The sequence below is a fragment of the Gobius niger genome (genome assembly GCF_951799975.1).
Source record: "Gobius niger genome assembly, chromosome: 10".
NCBI lineage: Eukaryota > Metazoa > Chordata > Actinopteri > Gobiiformes > Gobiidae > Gobius > Gobius niger.
The window spans coordinates 25036407-25053898 of record NC_136861.1 but is presented as its reverse complement, the minus strand read 5'-3'; the positions used below and the strand labels follow the sequence as shown (position 1 = coordinate 25053898).

The 17492-nt window shown below is 41.5% G+C and overlaps 2 protein-coding genes and 1 long non-coding RNA gene across 3 annotated transcripts; 2 read left to right on the top strand and 1 right to left on the bottom strand.

Annotated features, from left to right (window-relative positions):
- Window positions 1–1014: 1014 nt before the first annotated feature.
- LOC306969261 lies at window positions 1015–8939 on the bottom strand. Its single transcript, XR_013793305.1, has 4 exons — window positions 8781–8939; window positions 7264–7417; window positions 1746–1856; window positions 1015–1286 (listed from the first exon to the last, which is right to left on the bottom strand). It is a non-coding gene; the product is annotated as an uncharacterized lncRNA (long non-coding RNA).
- A 1531-nt stretch (window positions 8940–10470) lies between these two features.
- On the top strand, window positions 10471–13090 carry prl (prolactin). The gene is made up of 5 exons (XM_079563852.1): window positions 10471–10579; window positions 11163–11275; window positions 11398–11505; window positions 12502–12684; window positions 12792–13090. The coding sequence occupies exons 1-5, from the start codon at window positions 10543–10545 to the stop codon at window positions 12981–12983; spliced, it is 633 nt and encodes a 210-aa protein (XP_079419978.1). The 5' UTR covers window positions 10471–10542; the 3' UTR covers window positions 12984–13090.
- Window positions 13091–13684: 594 nt separating this feature from the next.
- LOC306968475 (dual specificity protein phosphatase 3-like) lies at window positions 13685–16655 on the top strand. The gene is made up of 3 exons (XM_079563850.1): window positions 13685–14060; window positions 15490–15722; window positions 15981–16655. The coding sequence occupies exons 1-3, from the start codon at window positions 13801–13803 to the stop codon at window positions 16187–16189; spliced, it is 702 nt and encodes a 233-aa protein (XP_079419976.1). The 5' UTR covers window positions 13685–13800; the 3' UTR covers window positions 16190–16655.
- Window positions 16656–17492: the final 837 nt, after the last annotated feature.

The following is a 17492-nucleotide window of genomic DNA, read 5'->3' as shown; positions in this document are numbered from 1 at the left end:
ACAAGATACAATGTTTGATTATATAATGAAACACTGCTCTAAATGTACCGTTGAACTTGATGACAATAGTAGAGCTCCTCTGCAGCTTGTGTTTGAGTGAAAATGTTAGAACAGGTTTCGAACCCTCAGGCTCAGAGGACATTCTTCAACTTTAAATGCTTTGCTCTGAATTTCCTGCTGAATTTCAACTACTTGCACCAGTGAAGATTCACAACACTGCACTGTTGAATGGGAGGAAACTTGATTTTAGTTATTTACTTCAGAATTTAGAACCTGGCTAAATAATTGGATCAAAATGTTGTATTGTAACAGCTTTTTTTCTCTCATGATTTTTTGTACTGTTTTCCCGTTGCTGCCATGTATTGTATAGAAAATGCTGAATGTCACAAGTTTTGAAACAGTTTTTTTCTGTGCGTGTTAGAGGGAAAAAAGCAGATAAGTGACTGAGGTCACATTACTAATAGATTGAATATGTTTCCACACAGCTCTGACCCACAGCCCATGGCTGCTCTGTGCAGAGTTAGGCAGAATCTGGAGGTGCACTATGAGGTATGTGACACCCCGGGGTGCTGCTGGACTATTTGACACAGTGCAACTCAGGACAGCATTTCTTTAATCATATGTATGTAACTCAGGCTTCAGGTGAAAAGGAGAACAGTAGTAGGTGCAGGGTCAAGTTACATGTGTGCTCATGTTTAGGGACTGTACAATTTGTTCTTGCACATTCCTGTAACCATAGTAACCATACATTGTCCAAACATGTCCAACTTCTATTTACACATGCACTGTTACATCACAGGGCGCTTATTGACAATGTATGGTGTTCAGTTTGTGGCCCACTACAGTTTCAATGACTACAAGTATGGGCTCGAGTGTGGGTATGGGCTTTTTATCTAGGGTTCTACCCCACTCCACACTTTTTCTTTCTTCTCTGAATTTTGTGGGAGAGCACTTCTCTGTTACAACCAATTATTAGACTTAACAAAAAACACAAAAAGCCCAGGTTGGTTTTTCTATCAAGTACTTTTATTTCCATTTATATTCATCTCAAGTCACAGTCAACATTACAGCCCATCAGCTCCGTGGAATCGTATAAGTGGATGTACTGTCAGTGGGCCATAGAGGGACAGGGGGAGGGCATAAGACAGAAGGAGAGAAGGAGATGGTAACGTGGCCACATCCCAAAACTCAAATCAACACAGTGTTCCGCCATGATGGTCTCAGTCAGTCCAGAGCTGTTGTGCAGGAGGGAATGCTGGGAACTTACAGGACTCAGTGCAGTGGACCTGGAAGACAACAGCGGACAATACATGAAGCCCTAGTTGATGAGATAATCTCTCTGAGTGATTATTATATTATGCATCTATCTATCTGATCACACTTTTGCAATACCTCAAGGATGCAGAGCCTACGCCTAACTATTATAGTTAAGGTTAAGGCAAGATAAAGACCTCCAGATCTTGAGCTAGGTTTGGTCAGGGTCAGGAGGATTTGCCTATTGTGCATGTTTTGTGTTGATGAGGAGAAAGTGGATCAATCATAAGTCCTATATTCACAATGGTTATGTACATACAGTATAATGCCAGGATCCATAATACATATTTCATGCCTTCCAAATCTGACAATTTATCCAATCCACTTGGTTTCTGTTTATTTTCTATATACCGTAGCTATAGAAGTGTATTTTGTATCCAGTAGTACCAGTAAAAATAAAGGGGGGACTACGTTAAAGCCTGGACACTCACGATTGAGCGTGGAGGATGCATCCTCATGACGTCCCCTCAGCTGCACTCTTTACACAAGCAGCAAAGGCCTCAAGGAGATCTTTACATCCCTCAGCTCCCTTTTCTGCAATGCTGAAAATACAAGCACAAACTGTCATCAATAATATGTCAGACAATTAAAAGCATGACACAATTGTGAAGAAAAGGATATGAATGATTTTATGGCCTTTCAAAACATAAAAAGCACACTTGACAGGCACTGTCCATTATGGCACGTTAAACGCTAAGATTAACTTAAACTTGTGTTTGTGACATTTTACAAAGTAATTAGTGACCCTTTATGCTACAATGATAAACACTAATGCCTCTCAAGGCTGTGAGTTCAATCAATGGGGCCAGAACATTAGTACAAGTACAAGTCCAACTGTCTCACTGCGCATCATCCCACCTGATCCAGGAAATGCTTTGTCTTAGAGCAGCTTGTAGAACACTATAGCCCATAGTTCATAGAAAATCTCATTTGAAGCTAAACAAAAAGGGGAAGGCTAAAACGACTTAAAAATATTATAAAGGGCAATTTGTGCACCCAAAGCAACCAGTACCCTATTACTTCATAACCATTATGAGACCTCCCACAACTAGGCCTCAGGGGAGCAGAGAAACATTGTGGTGAAAATCCGTCACAAGTTTGTGCACTTATTTTATGTTGTAGACTTTTGCGTATAATTCCTGAAGAGATCAAGACTGACTCTTTTTGTTTTGAAATCTATAGGTTTTTGTCTTTCAGACGAGCTCCCTCTGAAGTACCAAACATGAATGTCCTGAATGAATGTGGCCTATGCCCCTCATACAGCACCCCCTGCGGTTGCAGCTCAACACTGACCTGTTTAGAAGCTTCATACACAGGATTATAGACGAGACATTAACATATCAGTGGTGCCTATCAGCATCGGCCAATCAAAATCCCCGGCCTGAGAAAAACCCACATTGGTCGAAATCTCTTAGATATATTTCTATATATTTCTATGATTGAGACCTTTACTATAATACCATAATGCATGTTTAACAATAGGTTATTTGAGAGATTTTTTAAAAATGACATTAAATTAAATTGGTTATAATATCGGTTTATGGCCAAGCCCACCCCCTTCATATCGGTATCAGACCCCAAGAATCCATATGGGTTGGGCCCTTGATGTACAGTAATAGATGTGTGAATATCTATTACATGCTGTAAATATATCTGTATGGAGAATCAAAGGTGAATTCAGTGCATGTGGGGCAGTGGTGCAGAGAATAGAGCCGAGATTATGTCAGGCCTCTGTGCAGCAGAGAACACTCAGCCAACAGTGCCATGGTGCATTAGATTGATGGAGCAGAAGAGCAGGGGAGGAGGGGGCTGCTGGACCCATCTGTTTAGGTAGAGCTCTATGGAACGACCGAGGCGGAGGGTGCGTGATGGTGTTGACATGGCAGGACACGGAGGGACGAGGGTGAGCCCACATGAACGCCTCAGGCAGCTCCTTTTATGCTATTAATGACATCTAAGCAGTCCACCGCATCAGGGCACAGCATAATCACCAGCTCTTATCTATTGTGTTGAGACTTGGCAGAACGGCGGCCTAGATGGCATCCTGCCTTATTGCTTGCATTGCATCCTTAAGCTGCAACATCCACAAACTGAACACAGTCAGAGCAAAAGCGCACAGAGACAAATATATGTGGGGAGGAGAGCAGAAAGACAAGCTATTGTTGTTGTTTGAGTTTGTATCACCCTAAAGTAAAATAATTGTCTCTTTCACTCTCACTCCCTCTTCTATATCAATAGAAATGTCATAAAATATTACAAAAACAAACACTTCTGCAGTCTGTTGCACTGATGTGACGAGCTGCTGGCTTGTGATGTAACAAACAGCTGGCTCCAGTGGATTATTACTCAGCGCCAGAGACAGAGGGCTAAAGAGCACACTGGTTGGTGCCGTACAAATGCTGTGTCAGAATGGAAGTCAATGGCATTCTTTCACTACTGCATCTATTATGTGCAAATACATCAAAGCACCCAAGGGAGGGCACTGAAATAATCCAGCCATGATACTATTTTGTGCCGCCAAGAAATGTTTTGGGAGATTTTAGGTGCAATCTGTATGTTTGACAACTATAGAGAGCATCCAACAGTCCTATCTCAAAAAGGACGGGCAACTGCCATCATCCTTTGGGAATCAATTCATGTCAGATCACATTACAGGGTCAAAGGGCGATGTTGGTTGTGTTGTGGCCACTGCTAAGATCGTAACACCACTTTGAACATGTTACTGAGCACGAGGTGACATCATACTTCCACCTCAGGATCACAGGAAGTGATCGTTCAATTATGGCTGAGCTGGTGCCTGCCTCATACATAATAGATCGATTAGCAGGTGCAGCTATAAAAGAGGATCCAAAAACACAGACATTATGTCCTGTGGATGGTCTATTTAGATTTTTCCACTCCGATGCTGTTAATGCCTGGGCGACACACTGTAGCTTCAGACCCCACTCTAGTTACTGTCTTCTGTCGAGTCACTGGATTCCTCAGTGAAAACCAGCACGGCTTCCACTGCTGAGAATGTAAAAGCCTGTCTGCACATATACAACTGTTGGCAATGAGTAACAGTGAGCTGTGCTGATAGTATAGAAGCAGAGGGAGCGGTAAAGTCTCCATAGTGCACTTTGTGAATGAGACTCTGAGAGGCTCTGAGAGGGACTAAATATTAGCCACTGACTAAATGATTCTCTACGTGAGTATAGGTGCAACCCACTTGAAACGCCCTCCTGCAATGACAGTGTATACTCATATTATACAGCAAATCAGCACAGGGTTAAAACTTAACCTTAACAATCAAAATCAATAAAGTTGAGTTTAGAGGTTTAGAGTTACGTTTCCCACAAGCCAGAACCAAAGAATGAGTTATAACCTGATATGATACACAATCATTGAGCACAGCAAAATAAACATTTCATGTTAGTTATAGTCAACATTGTTGACTATAACTAACGTTGGACTATTGACTTAGTGGTGTATTTCAGTTTACAGCTCTATTTTTGCAAAATTGAATGCTCACTATAAACATATTAATGACATCCTGATTATGGAGTGGTTACATATAGACAATATTTTAAGGACCAACAGGCTGTATTTACACTGGCATAGCTCAGTGCTGATCTGTGGAGGTGACTTTGAAAATTTGACCTTCACAAAGTCACAACTACTGTATGTGCTACTGTCAAACCGTGGACCACTCAGTAAATGAAACATGAAGTGGAAGTTGCTCTGAAACAAACCTAATGGGGAAAGTTTAATTAAGAGGTGCTTGTTACAATTAGATGAAGGCTCAGAGCCAAAATGGCAGCCTCCTTGAGTGTGAACTCTCTCTGCCGTGCTGGCCACAAGCAGCAGGTGTCAGGTGTAAGAGTAATTTGATCTACAGCAGGGAACATGTCATGGTATCCCGCACATACAGCCACACTACGCTGTCCATGACTTTTAAAAGATGCTGTCTATAAATACACAGCGCAGTGGTGTGCATTACAGACAGTCGTCTTTTAAGTTAGCAGTTGAATATGATGCAAAAGGTCTAGACTTATCTACTCCCTTTGTCAATATTCATCATTGTTATCACCTTCTTTTGTCATCTACTTTAAACTACCCCTTTACTAAGCAAGGGCAAGGGTTAAGGTAGAGCTGAACCAAACACTATCCACCACACCTACAGCAATGCAAAGAATGAATCAAATCTAAAGTTATCAAACTAAGACATGATCATAGACATTTGTTCAAAAGGCTTGAAGGTTGTTCAATTAAAAAAAAGAAAAAACTCAAAAAGCCATAACTTTGACTGTAATGTGCAAAAGCAAAGGCTTGACCTCAAAACCACTTACTTATTGGGTAAACAAATTTAGGCTAAGCCGTGTTGAGTTAAATCTCTGGCTAACATGACCAGCTTTAGCTGATCGGCCTTTAACTATTCTTCTTAAAGAGATCTTATGCACAAGGTTAAACATCTTGCCATCTACAATGACCCAACAGATTATCACATGCAGGCCTAACATGCAGTGGCTGTAGTAGTTGCCACATGGCTTTCAGAGCCTCAAGGTCACGGTTCATGGTTTTGCTGACTTTCTTTATGTAAAGTTGCATAAGGGCTTCTCTTATCACTGTCACCCTTTTGTACTCACTTTCAAAGAACCTATAGAGACAGCATATAGGCCATCAACAAGGCAACAATAAAAGTGCACCATGCACTAGCTGATTCAACTCGAGGGATAGCAAGAAGTGTCAAGTATTGGTTTAATGATAATCCTATTAAAGGTTAGAATGAGCTTAAACGACTTACAGAGCGTGTTGGAACGTGGCCACTTACGGGGGAAGACTTGAGACCTGTTTGTATCTTTTGCATCATTCTGCTGCTTTATCTAAACCCTTCACACACTCACTCCCCCTTAATCAGGCCCTCACAGTCTGACTTGGTAACTGGACTTGGCTACGGCTGAGAATATTCACCAATCTGCATTATTCTTGTGTCACTTAGAACATTCTACAAAAACTCAAAGCATTTTGGAACAAGTAAGGTGTTCAGGAGCTCTGCTGTGACCTGACAGACCCAGCTGCACATGCGGTCACTGTCTGTCAAAGCAGCCTGCTGCAAAGTGGAGATGTTGAAGAGTTGACCAGCTCATGGCACGACCAGGCAAGGGCTATATTTACAGAAAATGGTTATGGTTGAATACACATACATCATCCATGCTCCAAATGCTCTGTAGAGTGGACTTCCTTGCCTATTGTACTCCTCTTCAATGACGCCGCAAAGCGAACGCAATGCACTCTGGGAGAAATGTCTGCAAGTGACGCAAGCAGATTCCCAGTCTTCATCCAGGCGTGCGGATGAGAGTCCGACATCCCTCCATTTCGTTCTTAATTATATCACAGCTCGATACAATGAGAATGTACAATTATAATAACCTCTACCCAAGTGTCCTGCTGGGTTTGTTGAAATTTGTTGCTGCTACCCATTGCAATTATGACGAGACTCCATTATGGCGCATTTCGTACGGGTATAAACACAGTTATGGACACTTTTGCATTGTTTTTGAACAGATCTTTGACCTTTCATGGTGGATGCAATGACTTTATTCACAGAAATGCCCACTTTGCTCATATTTTGACAAGCAGTCTGCATGACCCTCGGCATGACGTTATACACTGAGCATCTCTGAAAATATGACTCTGGTAATGAAGCTAGTTTCAGAAAAAGATTTTGTTTCGTGTGAGCCATGAATGTGGAATTAATGGTTTCTGGAGAACTTTCAAACACTTTTGAACTCACTTTGATGCAATTTAGTAGCTTTAACCTCAGTGCTCCCACAGATTAAGTCATCAATACTCACCTATACGAGCACGTTTGATGCAACAAAGAGCATATCAACAAATTGCATGGTCACTACGAAACACAACATGCAACATTTGGAAGGTTTGAACAACACAACTGGGTCTGCCACTTACCATTTGTCCAGGTCGGCCTTCACAGCGGCGCAGGCAGTGGGGACTGGGGCCTCGGCGGGGGCAGCAGCAGTCTCGGAGTCTGACATGTCTGTGGTGTGTGGTCAGTCTGTGTCCTGTCCTGTCCTGTGGATGTCTTCCCAACTCCTATAGATCCCTGAGAGAGAGAGACAGAGTCAGAGGAGAGTTCCAATGAATGCCTGTGCAGGGGGGAGGGGCATATGCGAGGTGGGAGGGGACAAACATGTGAGGAAGGCAGCACACGTGTGTACACAGCGGTCAGGGGGGGCGGTGCTGGGACAGAGGGGTGAAAGTGCACTGACCCAGAGGTGGACCTGCTGGTTTAGAAATAGGTGGAAGAATAATGATCTTGGTGACAGCTTGATGTGAGGCAGAATATTTGGGGAGACGTAAAAAAGCAATAATAGACACTGTAGCTAATAAACAGGAAAAACAACAAGAAAGGCTTTGGATATGAGCAGAGCTGAGGTGTACCCCCTTCACCGCCTCAGCATGTACTGAATATCAAGACACTTTCTCAAAGACACTTTTTCCTCTGTTGTCTTGGGCCATCTAGTGGTGGAAGGCTAGAAGACAACTTAATGTAGCAGCAGACTATGGCAGCCATACTGTGCATCAGAGGTCATACTAAGGACCACAATGCATCAGTGCTATAGGTAGTGTTTAGAGGCAAAACAATGACAAATGGACTCTCGTGGATCTTTTCATTTGAAAATGTTGAGCAGAATTATATACGTCTAGGCTTTGTGTCTTGTTTGGATGAAGCATGTGCTGCTTTTGTCAATTATGTCAATTTACCAAAGAAAAACTAATGTCTAGCCACAAGGGTACTTCTCAACAATCGCTCCAGACGCACTGATCAGACTCACTACATGTATGGGCAGGCAACGCTTTTGATCCTTATTTTGAGCAATGTGCCATTGCCTTTTCAGATAAGATAAAGTTGCCATAAACCAATGTGCTCCCAGGAATAGTAACTGAAAAGACATGAAACACAATGAACACTGAAGACTGTACTTGGTCAGATCATGAACATGATTGATTATTATTGCTGTTTCTTCAATAATTATTATAGTAAGTGGAGAATTCATAATTTTGTCTCTAAAACCACAATATAGTTTAGTATTTCATACTGATTAAACATGTCTTGTGGCTAGACTACATTAGCATCAAATGAATTGACAGAGTGAATGGAAAAGCGCTGCTTGTAGAAGTTATGCCTAATCTGGCAGGAATCTACATTTGATCAAACAATAGAAGAAAAACATGTTGAATAAAACAGATATTTGGTTTTGTATTTGTTTTCTGTACCAGTTGATAGTAAACTTTTGAAGTTGGTGAAACTGTTGTGTGCAGAGTCAAGGTGGACTCCTCAGGGGAAACCCACTCCATATGTCTTTACGAGCACATGGACAGAGAACACAGTGTTCTCAAGGAAAGAGTCCCTCTGTAAAACTCTGTCCTACAAATACAAACAAAACAAATGAGTGAGCTCTCACCTATCTGCAGACAGGATGTCCCGCTCCGGACCTGGACTGTTCAAAAGTGTCTTAAAGTGAGGGCAGAGAAAGCCGAGAGGTTCTGCGCGGTGCTCTGCAGTGAGTGCGGGGGGTGTGTTGCAATGCTATGGTCATGTGTGTGCACAGTGCATGTGTGTTCACTACAGCGCACTGTGGCTGGGGCTGAGCCACTGCTCAAGGGGAGGTGGAGGAAAAAGAAAAAAAAAAGAGGAGTAAGCAACAGCCTAAAAAGGCTGCTCTTTAAGATTCAACAGTGGTTCAGTTGTATAGAATACAGGGGGTGGGGCTAACACACATGTGTCATGTATGGAGCCTGTCTCTTTAATGCTGCATAGGGATGACTCAGCCTGCCCACATACATGATTTGTTCCGCCATTATGCTAACTCTTTAACTCTTGTCCTCTACATGCATCTGCTCAGGTTTCCACTTGAAGATCCTCCAGATCAAGCTGAGACTAAATAGAATCACCCACCCCCCAACCCCCTCCTTTAAGTGACCTAACCAGCATCTCACAGGTGTTTACAGAACAACAACAAGTTTCCGTAGTGAGTGTATGTGTCTCAGAATGTTGCCATTCTTAGGCAGAATGAGAGGTGATGAAATCAGAGGAGGCTTCAAAGTCACTGTGTAGGTCAGACATGGAGGAGAGCTGCGCATGTGTACACTGTCACATACTCATGAAGAGGACATGCGGCTGCAGGCACAGGACCAGGGGGGCAAACCACACACCAAAGAAACTATACAAAAATAAAATAAAGTAAAAAACATACATGAAGTATCTAGCCTCATTGTTTACTGAACTTATTGACAGCCATGTAAATTGAGACCATTTGAGATGAATTGAATGAATAGATTAGCATTTTGATGTTTAATGGGTGTCCTGGGTTGAGAAAAAGTTGATCTTTGTTGGTTAATTTAATTCACTCAATAACGAACTCCATGCTATGCATCACCCAATACTGTTTCCTAGATGTGTTTAAAATGCCTGTTCAATGCTGTTCTTATGAACTTAAAGTGATAGTCTGTAAGATTGAAAAGTGAGAAGAAAGTTACATTTGAAAGTAAACAGTCACGTTCGTTCCTCCACTCCAGATTGGATCAAAAAAGTCACTATATAAGCAAAATAAGGAGAGTGAGAACAAACTTTCAAAAGTAAATGGTCAAGCTCCTCCTCCTCTTCCCTTCCTGATATCAGCAAAGGGCGGTAATTAAAACGTTGAGTCAAATTTGAGACCCAGGTGGTCAATTATGTGCAATCTATTGAATTTGTAAAACACTTAAACATACAGACTATCACTTTAAACTAAAAAAGCTTTTAATTTTGTAAAGAAAAAAGTTGTGTGGGGGGGAAACTATTTCAGAAGTTCTGCTGTTGTCTAATTGAACAAAACAATGTACTGCACAAATAATTTGAAATCATCAGAATGGAAAGGTCACGCCGGCCGAGCGTTATTAGAAACATTACTTTATTCATTCATGATCTAATTAGGGTCCTTTTTCCATCTCGCTGACACCTTTGCACCACAATCTACCTGCGCGCGTCCTGTTGCATGCATTCAAACCTCCTTCACTATGTTTCTCATTATGGTCTGGACCAAACGAGTTTCAAACTTCAGCACAGTCTCCTCACTGCTGCATAAACAAACGGACCGAGCACCTATAAAATGGAGGCAACATGGACATTCAGGAGACAACAGGTGAAGAGCAGTCACAGGCCGATCAGTGTAAGTGCAGAAAGCCATGGAAGGAACCAGGACCCTCAAACTCTTCGTCACAGGTAAGAAAAACGCATGGATTTCCTAAAGAGGGACAATACATAAAAATGAAGGGGATGCAACAATGTCAACATATGATGATAAGGACGACATCCAAAGCCTAATTCTCACATTTATAATGAAAGCACACTGCTGATAGTTTCAAATTGTACAAGTAAATGGGGAAAACAAATGGATATACAAAATATTGAATACGTTTTTTTGTGGCACAATGGGGGTCATTTACAAAGTGTTTGTTAATGTGCAAAGCGAGTGGCACACACAAAAGTGGATCAGCAGCAGCATTTTCAACTCATGCAGCATTGTCTTATTTATCAGATTTGGGGCCCTCATACTGTAATAGAGGCAACATCAAATGGTAAATTATGTGCAACATGCCAACATAACAACATATTTCATTTTCAGCTTGCACCCACTATTTAGCACCTGTCTTGAAAAATGACCCCCAATGTGATTTACAACTGAATATCCCTTTTTGGTTAATTTAGCACAATTCTTCTAAATACAATGGTGTCTGTTTAGCTAAAGTGTGTGCTAAATCAGATGATTATTATTGCCTAAGTATCTGGTGTATCCTGTCCTCAGTGGTGTGTATGGTGGCAGTTGGCAGGGCCATTCCCATTGGAGACCTGCTGGACCTCGCCTCTCAGCACTCAGACAAGCTGCACTCCCTCAGCACCCTGCTCACCCACGAGCTGGTCAGGTTCTACACACACACACGCCACAAAGAAATGCAATTTTGCTACTCCACTCTACTTTGTGATAATTTTGTGTGTTTTGAATTCTTATTTAATATCTATTGCATTGTGTTTTCTTCCAGGACACTCTTTTCCCTCCCACTGGACACAAGATCATGACCCGTCCCTCCATGTGTCACACGGCCACTCTGCAAGGTCCCACTGACAAAAACCAAGCTCTACAATTGTCTGTGAGTAAAGCTCTTTCTTAAACGGGCCTAAAGTTGTGTGTGTGGCAAACACAAAAACAAAACATACACAGTAGGCTGCAACCTCCTGCCGGTAAATTTGGTCAAGGGCCTGGTTTGAAGATGGATCCCGGGAAATTGCTCCTGATTGGTGAACCTGGGGCTGATGAAATATAAGAAAAGCTAATCCAACATCGATGGTTTCACAAGTTATCCTCCGAGCACTGACATTTTGCTGAATGTCTCTGTCCGCTCTTCGCCCTCCTTCACGCTCAAATGTCCTGTTTAATAAAGTGTATGGGCAAGAACATAAAAATTAAACCAGTCCAGATGGTTCCATAGTTTTCGAAGGTTTTCATTGAGCATAGATACTGTAGGTAATCAGACTGGTGCTTCACAAAGTAATACATGGAGTCTGTCAGGACACACGTTTTGGCAACATGGTGAGTCATGTGACTCACTGGTGGTCATGTGGTCACAAATCATTACGTGACTGCATCTGGAGCAGCAAACTGACTGATGAAGATGGGGGAGGCTGCCTTCAGGCTTGTTTGGACAGTGTCAACCGGTGTCAACGCCTATTTTAGCTACAGGACCCATATTATGCAGTGCAAACAAAAGCAGGAAACATGAAAGTGTTATGCTGGTACGAGAAAAAGACCCTAAGGCAAACAATTGTTTTGCTCCATAAAGCAATATCTGTCATTGATCAATAACTCCTTTTTTTTCAGCATCCCACAGGCCTAATGTTTAGCAGTTTGCTCCCATTCATTTCTAGCAGTAATAACTCATTGTCTGGAGTTTGGGGAGTAACATGAAAATGTTCAATGGCATTAGATAGTACTGAAGGGATAGCACTATTTTTCATTTGTTTAATTTATTTGAAAATAGATATTGTGATTTGATTTATTCATTTACATCGCACAGCCCTTTTAGTTTTAGGTCTTAGCAATATGTCTATCTCGAAATATCTTTTATCATTAATTGTGTGTTGTCCAGGAGCACGACCTGCTGTCCGTGGTGCGCTCCCTGATCCAGTCCTGGGCAGATCCTCTGTTGACCATGTCTGCTAACGCTAACACACTGCCCCACCCAGCCCAGAGCACCATCGCCAGCAAGGTTCAGGAACTCCGAGACAACTCCAACAGTTTGGGACACGGCCTGGATATTTTGTCTAGCAAGGTGAGAAAACACACAACATACGTTATTGTTGTAGCCTTGTTGTATTTGAGGTTAACTCAAACTCTAGTGCTTCCAAAGTGAGTTCATCTGTTGTTTTGAATGTCTAGATGGGTCCAGCTTCTCAGATCCTCTCCATTTTGCCATATGAAGGCAATGCTGACCTTGGCGAGGACAACATCTCCAAACTCCTCAACCTCCAGTTCCTCTTGTCCTGCTTCCGCCGCGACTCCCACAAAATCGATAGTTTTCTCAAAGTCTTGCGCTGCAGGGCCGCCAAAATGCAGCCAGACATGTGTTGAAGATTCAACAAAGCTTCAACAGCTGCCTGCCAGTCATAGAATAGTCTGTTAACTGTATTCAAGCAGCTTCCCTCCTGAAAATCAATGCTAAATAATGGTAACATTGGGTAAAAAAAAATTACAATTTTATATGGTCAATTTATTTATTTTTAAATTATCACTGTCCAAATTTAGAAATTGGTCAGTTGCTTATTTTAAACTATTGTTATAAATTGTAATTGAATAGTTATAAATATTAAATATCTATGATTATTATATCTATAGTACTTACCTATAACACTGTGTGTCACTTTACAGCGTAGCACAGGGTTAAACATGCTTGAAAACTGTGGCTACCAGCTCAATTTGCACTTAACATTTTCTTGAAAGCTTTTAAATGCATTAATTTGTTTTGAATAATTTAGTAAAAATGTGTTGCATAAGAGAACAGTGTGTGTGTCTGTTTCTATATTCATTATCATTTTTGTTTGTTAATGGGAAAAAATATTATTCCACATTTCAGCCCTCCCAAATCAACTCACATAATCTCTTCACATCATAGTCTCATACCAAGTGTGAGACAAGGCTTAAAGGTGCGCTCACCTGAATTGTCCAACGTTGCCATTCCCTTAGAGATGCAACAGCGTCTGCGACATTAAGAAAATGTTAATTCACAACCAAATACGGCACACTGCACTCCTAATCCTCTATAAACTGATTTCGACTCCAGCTATGGTGGCAGGCGGCCCTAAAAGTCGCCTGTCCGCCCCTGGAGTGAGTGTTTTTCCAGCGCGTGCGGAGCAGCAGAGTGCAGATACTGAGCAGAAGCAGCTCGCTCATGGACGCCCGTGTGCGCGGAAAACTGCCACCTGTCTGCCACCTTCAGCGGTTCATAACCCGTCTACTCAGGGCTTTTATACGGGATATGAAAAATAAAAAGAACTTACAGGCGAAGCCAGCTCCAGAGGAAAGACCGAGCATGAGCTTTGAAGTGAGTCTCCAGCAGCTAAACGACCTGTTAACAGACGAGAGCGGTCTGTACAGCTGGCCCACCAAGCACTGCCATGAAGTCTACCCGAGGATTTACGTGGGCAACGCGTGAGTTTCTCCACACTATTATAACTGCGGCGTGGTTTCAGCATTCACATTTAATGGGTGATCATTCCCAATTCCATAATTATTCATTAAACGTAATAAGTATTTAATGAGTGGTACATATTACCCATATTGCAAGGTGTCGATACCCTATATTATTGGAAATTGTGGAGATCTCCACAATTGCCAATAAAGCGCCAAAATCAGTATCACGCGCGTTATTGTTATTTATGTCCAAGGTGCGCGATTGTGGAACAATCTAGATGCGCTCAGAGTCAGACGGTGTTCGCTTTGGCACAAGCATCCCTCTGTTCCCATCTGAGTTTACTCCTCATGATGATCGCCAGTTTATAAGTCTAACTGGCCTATTTCCACTTCTTAGGGATATGTGTGACTAAGTAGGGTATAACCATCAGGAGACAAGGAGAGAGAAACTAGGCCATATTACATAGGCTTTTTTACACGTAATGTAATGCTTTATATGATAAAGTCATACTCTGGAGCTAATGAGGCTATGCTTAAACAGCAGTTTATGGAGTTTATTTGCAGTGGGCTAAGGATACATAGTATATGAATACATTTTCATAGTTGTGAAATCTTAAAACATTACACATACTCTAAAACATTAGAGTATGTGTTTGAGACCAACAATTCCTCAGGTAATACTTTGTAACGAGACATAATCTAAATTATGGCCATTGCTAATCAGTAACACTGTATGTTACAGTTAGTGTGTGTCATTATCTATAGTTTATGTAAAACTTAATGCATTTGTTCTCATTTGAAAAGGCTGATATTTTCAGAAGAAACATCTTATTTGATTTTATAAACTATTCCATTGCAATAATACAACATATGGGTTAGTTATACTGACTAGTCTCTTTCCTTCATGCCCTGGATCTGTTTTGCAGTCCAGAGGTGTAGGCACATGCTATTTTTAGCTCCCAAAATGAGGACGTGCCAAATTGTGCAGCACTCATTGTCGTCACTGTGGAAATAGATGCCTTTGGCCGAAATCCATGCTTCTGTCCTCAAATCAGTTGATACATTATTGCATATATTTGCAGAAAAACATAACGATACTTATAGATTGTGGATAAACTATAAAAAGAGGAGGTACGTGAGCAAAATAGATATGTAAACATAGATGTCTAAAACAAGGAGCGTGACTTCTAAATGTAGCCGCTATGACACAGATTTGCAGATTTGGGCGCTGTAGCATCACTTTTGGATGATAGCATGGTGGCGCAGTAGTTAAGCTCAGCAGCAACAAGGTCCTGGTTTTCATTCCTGGACCAGATGGAACATTTCTGTGTGGAGTTTGCGTGTCCTTCCTTAATTTCTCTGGTCTTCCCTACATTAAAAAAACCCAACAAACATTTAGACGTACAATCACTGGGACTCCATGACCAGTATATTGTTTTGTGCACAGGTTTGTGGCGAGTAACGTGCTTCGTCTGAAGCGCCTGGGCATCACTCACATCCTGAATGCAGCGGAGGGGAACTCCTTCATGCACGTCAACACCAGCGCAGACTTCTACAGCGGCTCAGGTATCACGTACCACGGCATCCCCGCCAGCGACACCGACCACTACGACATCAGCGTGTACTTTGAGGAGGCCGCTGACTTCATCGCTAAGGCACTCGCTTATAAAAATGGGAAAGGTAAGTAATAAAAGGTCAAATATAGATGAAACGATGATAGATCAAGAAAATAAGATAAAACAACCAACAAACTCAACAAGTCACTAAACGTAAAAGTCAACAATCAACAATCTTTATCAGGACACACAAATATTCATAATTTACTTACTTTTTCCAACATATATAAAACTGAATTGGGCCATATAACATGGTTATTGTCCTTTGAGTCTATAAGTTGCGTTGGTGAACTGGCATAACATCTTCTCCCACTGTGTGCAGGTAAGGTGTATGTCCACTGTCGGGAGGGCTACAGCCGCTCCCCCACGCTGGTGATCGCCTACCTGATGCTGCGGCAGAACCTGGACGTACACACAGCCCTGGCCACGGTGCGCCACAAGCGAGAGATTGGCCCCAACGACGGCTTCCTGCGTCAGCTCTGTGTCCTCAACCAGCGGCTGGCGGCTGAGGGGCGCATCTGGAGCCAATGAACTGAAGCAAAAGATGGCACTGCACTATGACCAATCTGTCGACAGTTTTAGACAGATCCACAGAGGAATGTCAGGTATATGTCTGAGAGCAGGAGGCTTGTAGTCTGAGAGTCGACAGCTCAGATACAGAGACAGTGGTTTGTACATCCCATATGTAATCAACACAGTGACTGTGTTTACAGAATTATAGTGTAAGGTGCAATATTTATGTCCGTGTCCCATGTTCCATGCAGTGTGTACTTTGTGCTCAACTCAACAGCAACTGTACATTCTAGCTTTATGTGAGGTAGACTTGTTTTTGTAAAGATGACAAACACTGAATTAGCTTTCCCAGTACTTCCAAACTTAAAACTGTGCAAGCAAACAGTGAGTGCAGCATCATTTATAGGCGTGTATAAGAATTGTCAATTTTCCAGTTATGGCTTCTAGTATTCACAAGGCACAAGCGCACTTTTAGCCATGGAAACAAGACTCCCACAGTACATGTACATTGTAGGGATGCATTAAATAATCCACCCTGCTTTTGTCTTGTTGAATGTAATGGCAATCATCTGTGAAAAATGCAGAGAATTACCACACTGTCCTTGTGATAATGGAAATTATATAGGACAGTTCTTTAGTCGTTTGTATCGCTTTGTCCTGACCTCAGTCCTGCCAACACTGCCAATTTGTGACGTTTTTTTTAAATGTTATTTTGTATTGACACGGGTATATGACACGTCCAGGGTACATCATTAAAGTATAGTGTTGCTGAACAGCTATAAATATACAGAAACTCAGTAAAAACAGCCAACTAGTTTGCCTTATTGTTAGGTTTAGCTAATTTTAGCTTTTATATAAATAGGCAAAACTCTGAAGATTTTGGAGGATCTTGCCATGATAAACTTGTTTGCATAATAATAATGAAACTCTGCAGCTTGATAGTTATTTAACGTATTTTGAAGCGAACACAATGGCTGTGTCGTGAGGTGAAAACTGTATTTTAACATATTTTGGTGTTGTCTTTTGAAAAGATAACTAACTATATGGGCTATATTTTCACAGTATAAATGTTATTGTGGATAAGTATTTTATCTACTGTACTTTGAAGCGTACATATTTTGCACAATTGTACTGTAATTTGACTCGTGTACTGCCGCATGCTTTAATGTGAGCTACAGTATGTGTTACTCTCTTGTACAGTTTGTGTACATCTTAAATATTCACTGCCGACATCACTCAGTGTGTTGTATATTCATATGTGATAAAATGTTAAATTGTATTTTTCTGTATATCGTCTCAAGTGAAGTGCACTTTATATAAG

Coding starts and splice junctions, on each gene's coding strand:
- LOC306968475 (XM_079563850.1), top strand. CDS start 13,801: ATGGACGCCCGTGTGCGCGGAAAACTGCCACCTGTCTGCCACCTTCAG. Junction 14,061..15,489: donor AGGATTTACGTGGGCAACGC/GTGAGTTTCTCC, acceptor TTTTGTGCACAG/GTTTGTGGCGAGTAACGTGC. Junction 15,723..15,980: donor CGCTTATAAAAATGGGAAAG/GTAAGTAATAAA, acceptor CACTGTGTGCAG/GTAAGGTGTATGTCCACTGT.
- prl (XM_079563852.1), top strand. CDS start 10,543: ATGGAAGGAACCAGGACCCTCAAACTCTTCGTCACAG. Junction 11,506..12,501: donor ACCAAGCTCTACAATTGTCT/GTGAGTAAAGCT, acceptor TGTGTTGTCCAG/GAGCACGACCTGCTGTCCGT. Junction 12,685..12,791: donor TGGATATTTTGTCTAGCAAG/GTGAGAAAACAC, acceptor TTGAATGTCTAG/ATGGGTCCAGCTTCTCAGAT.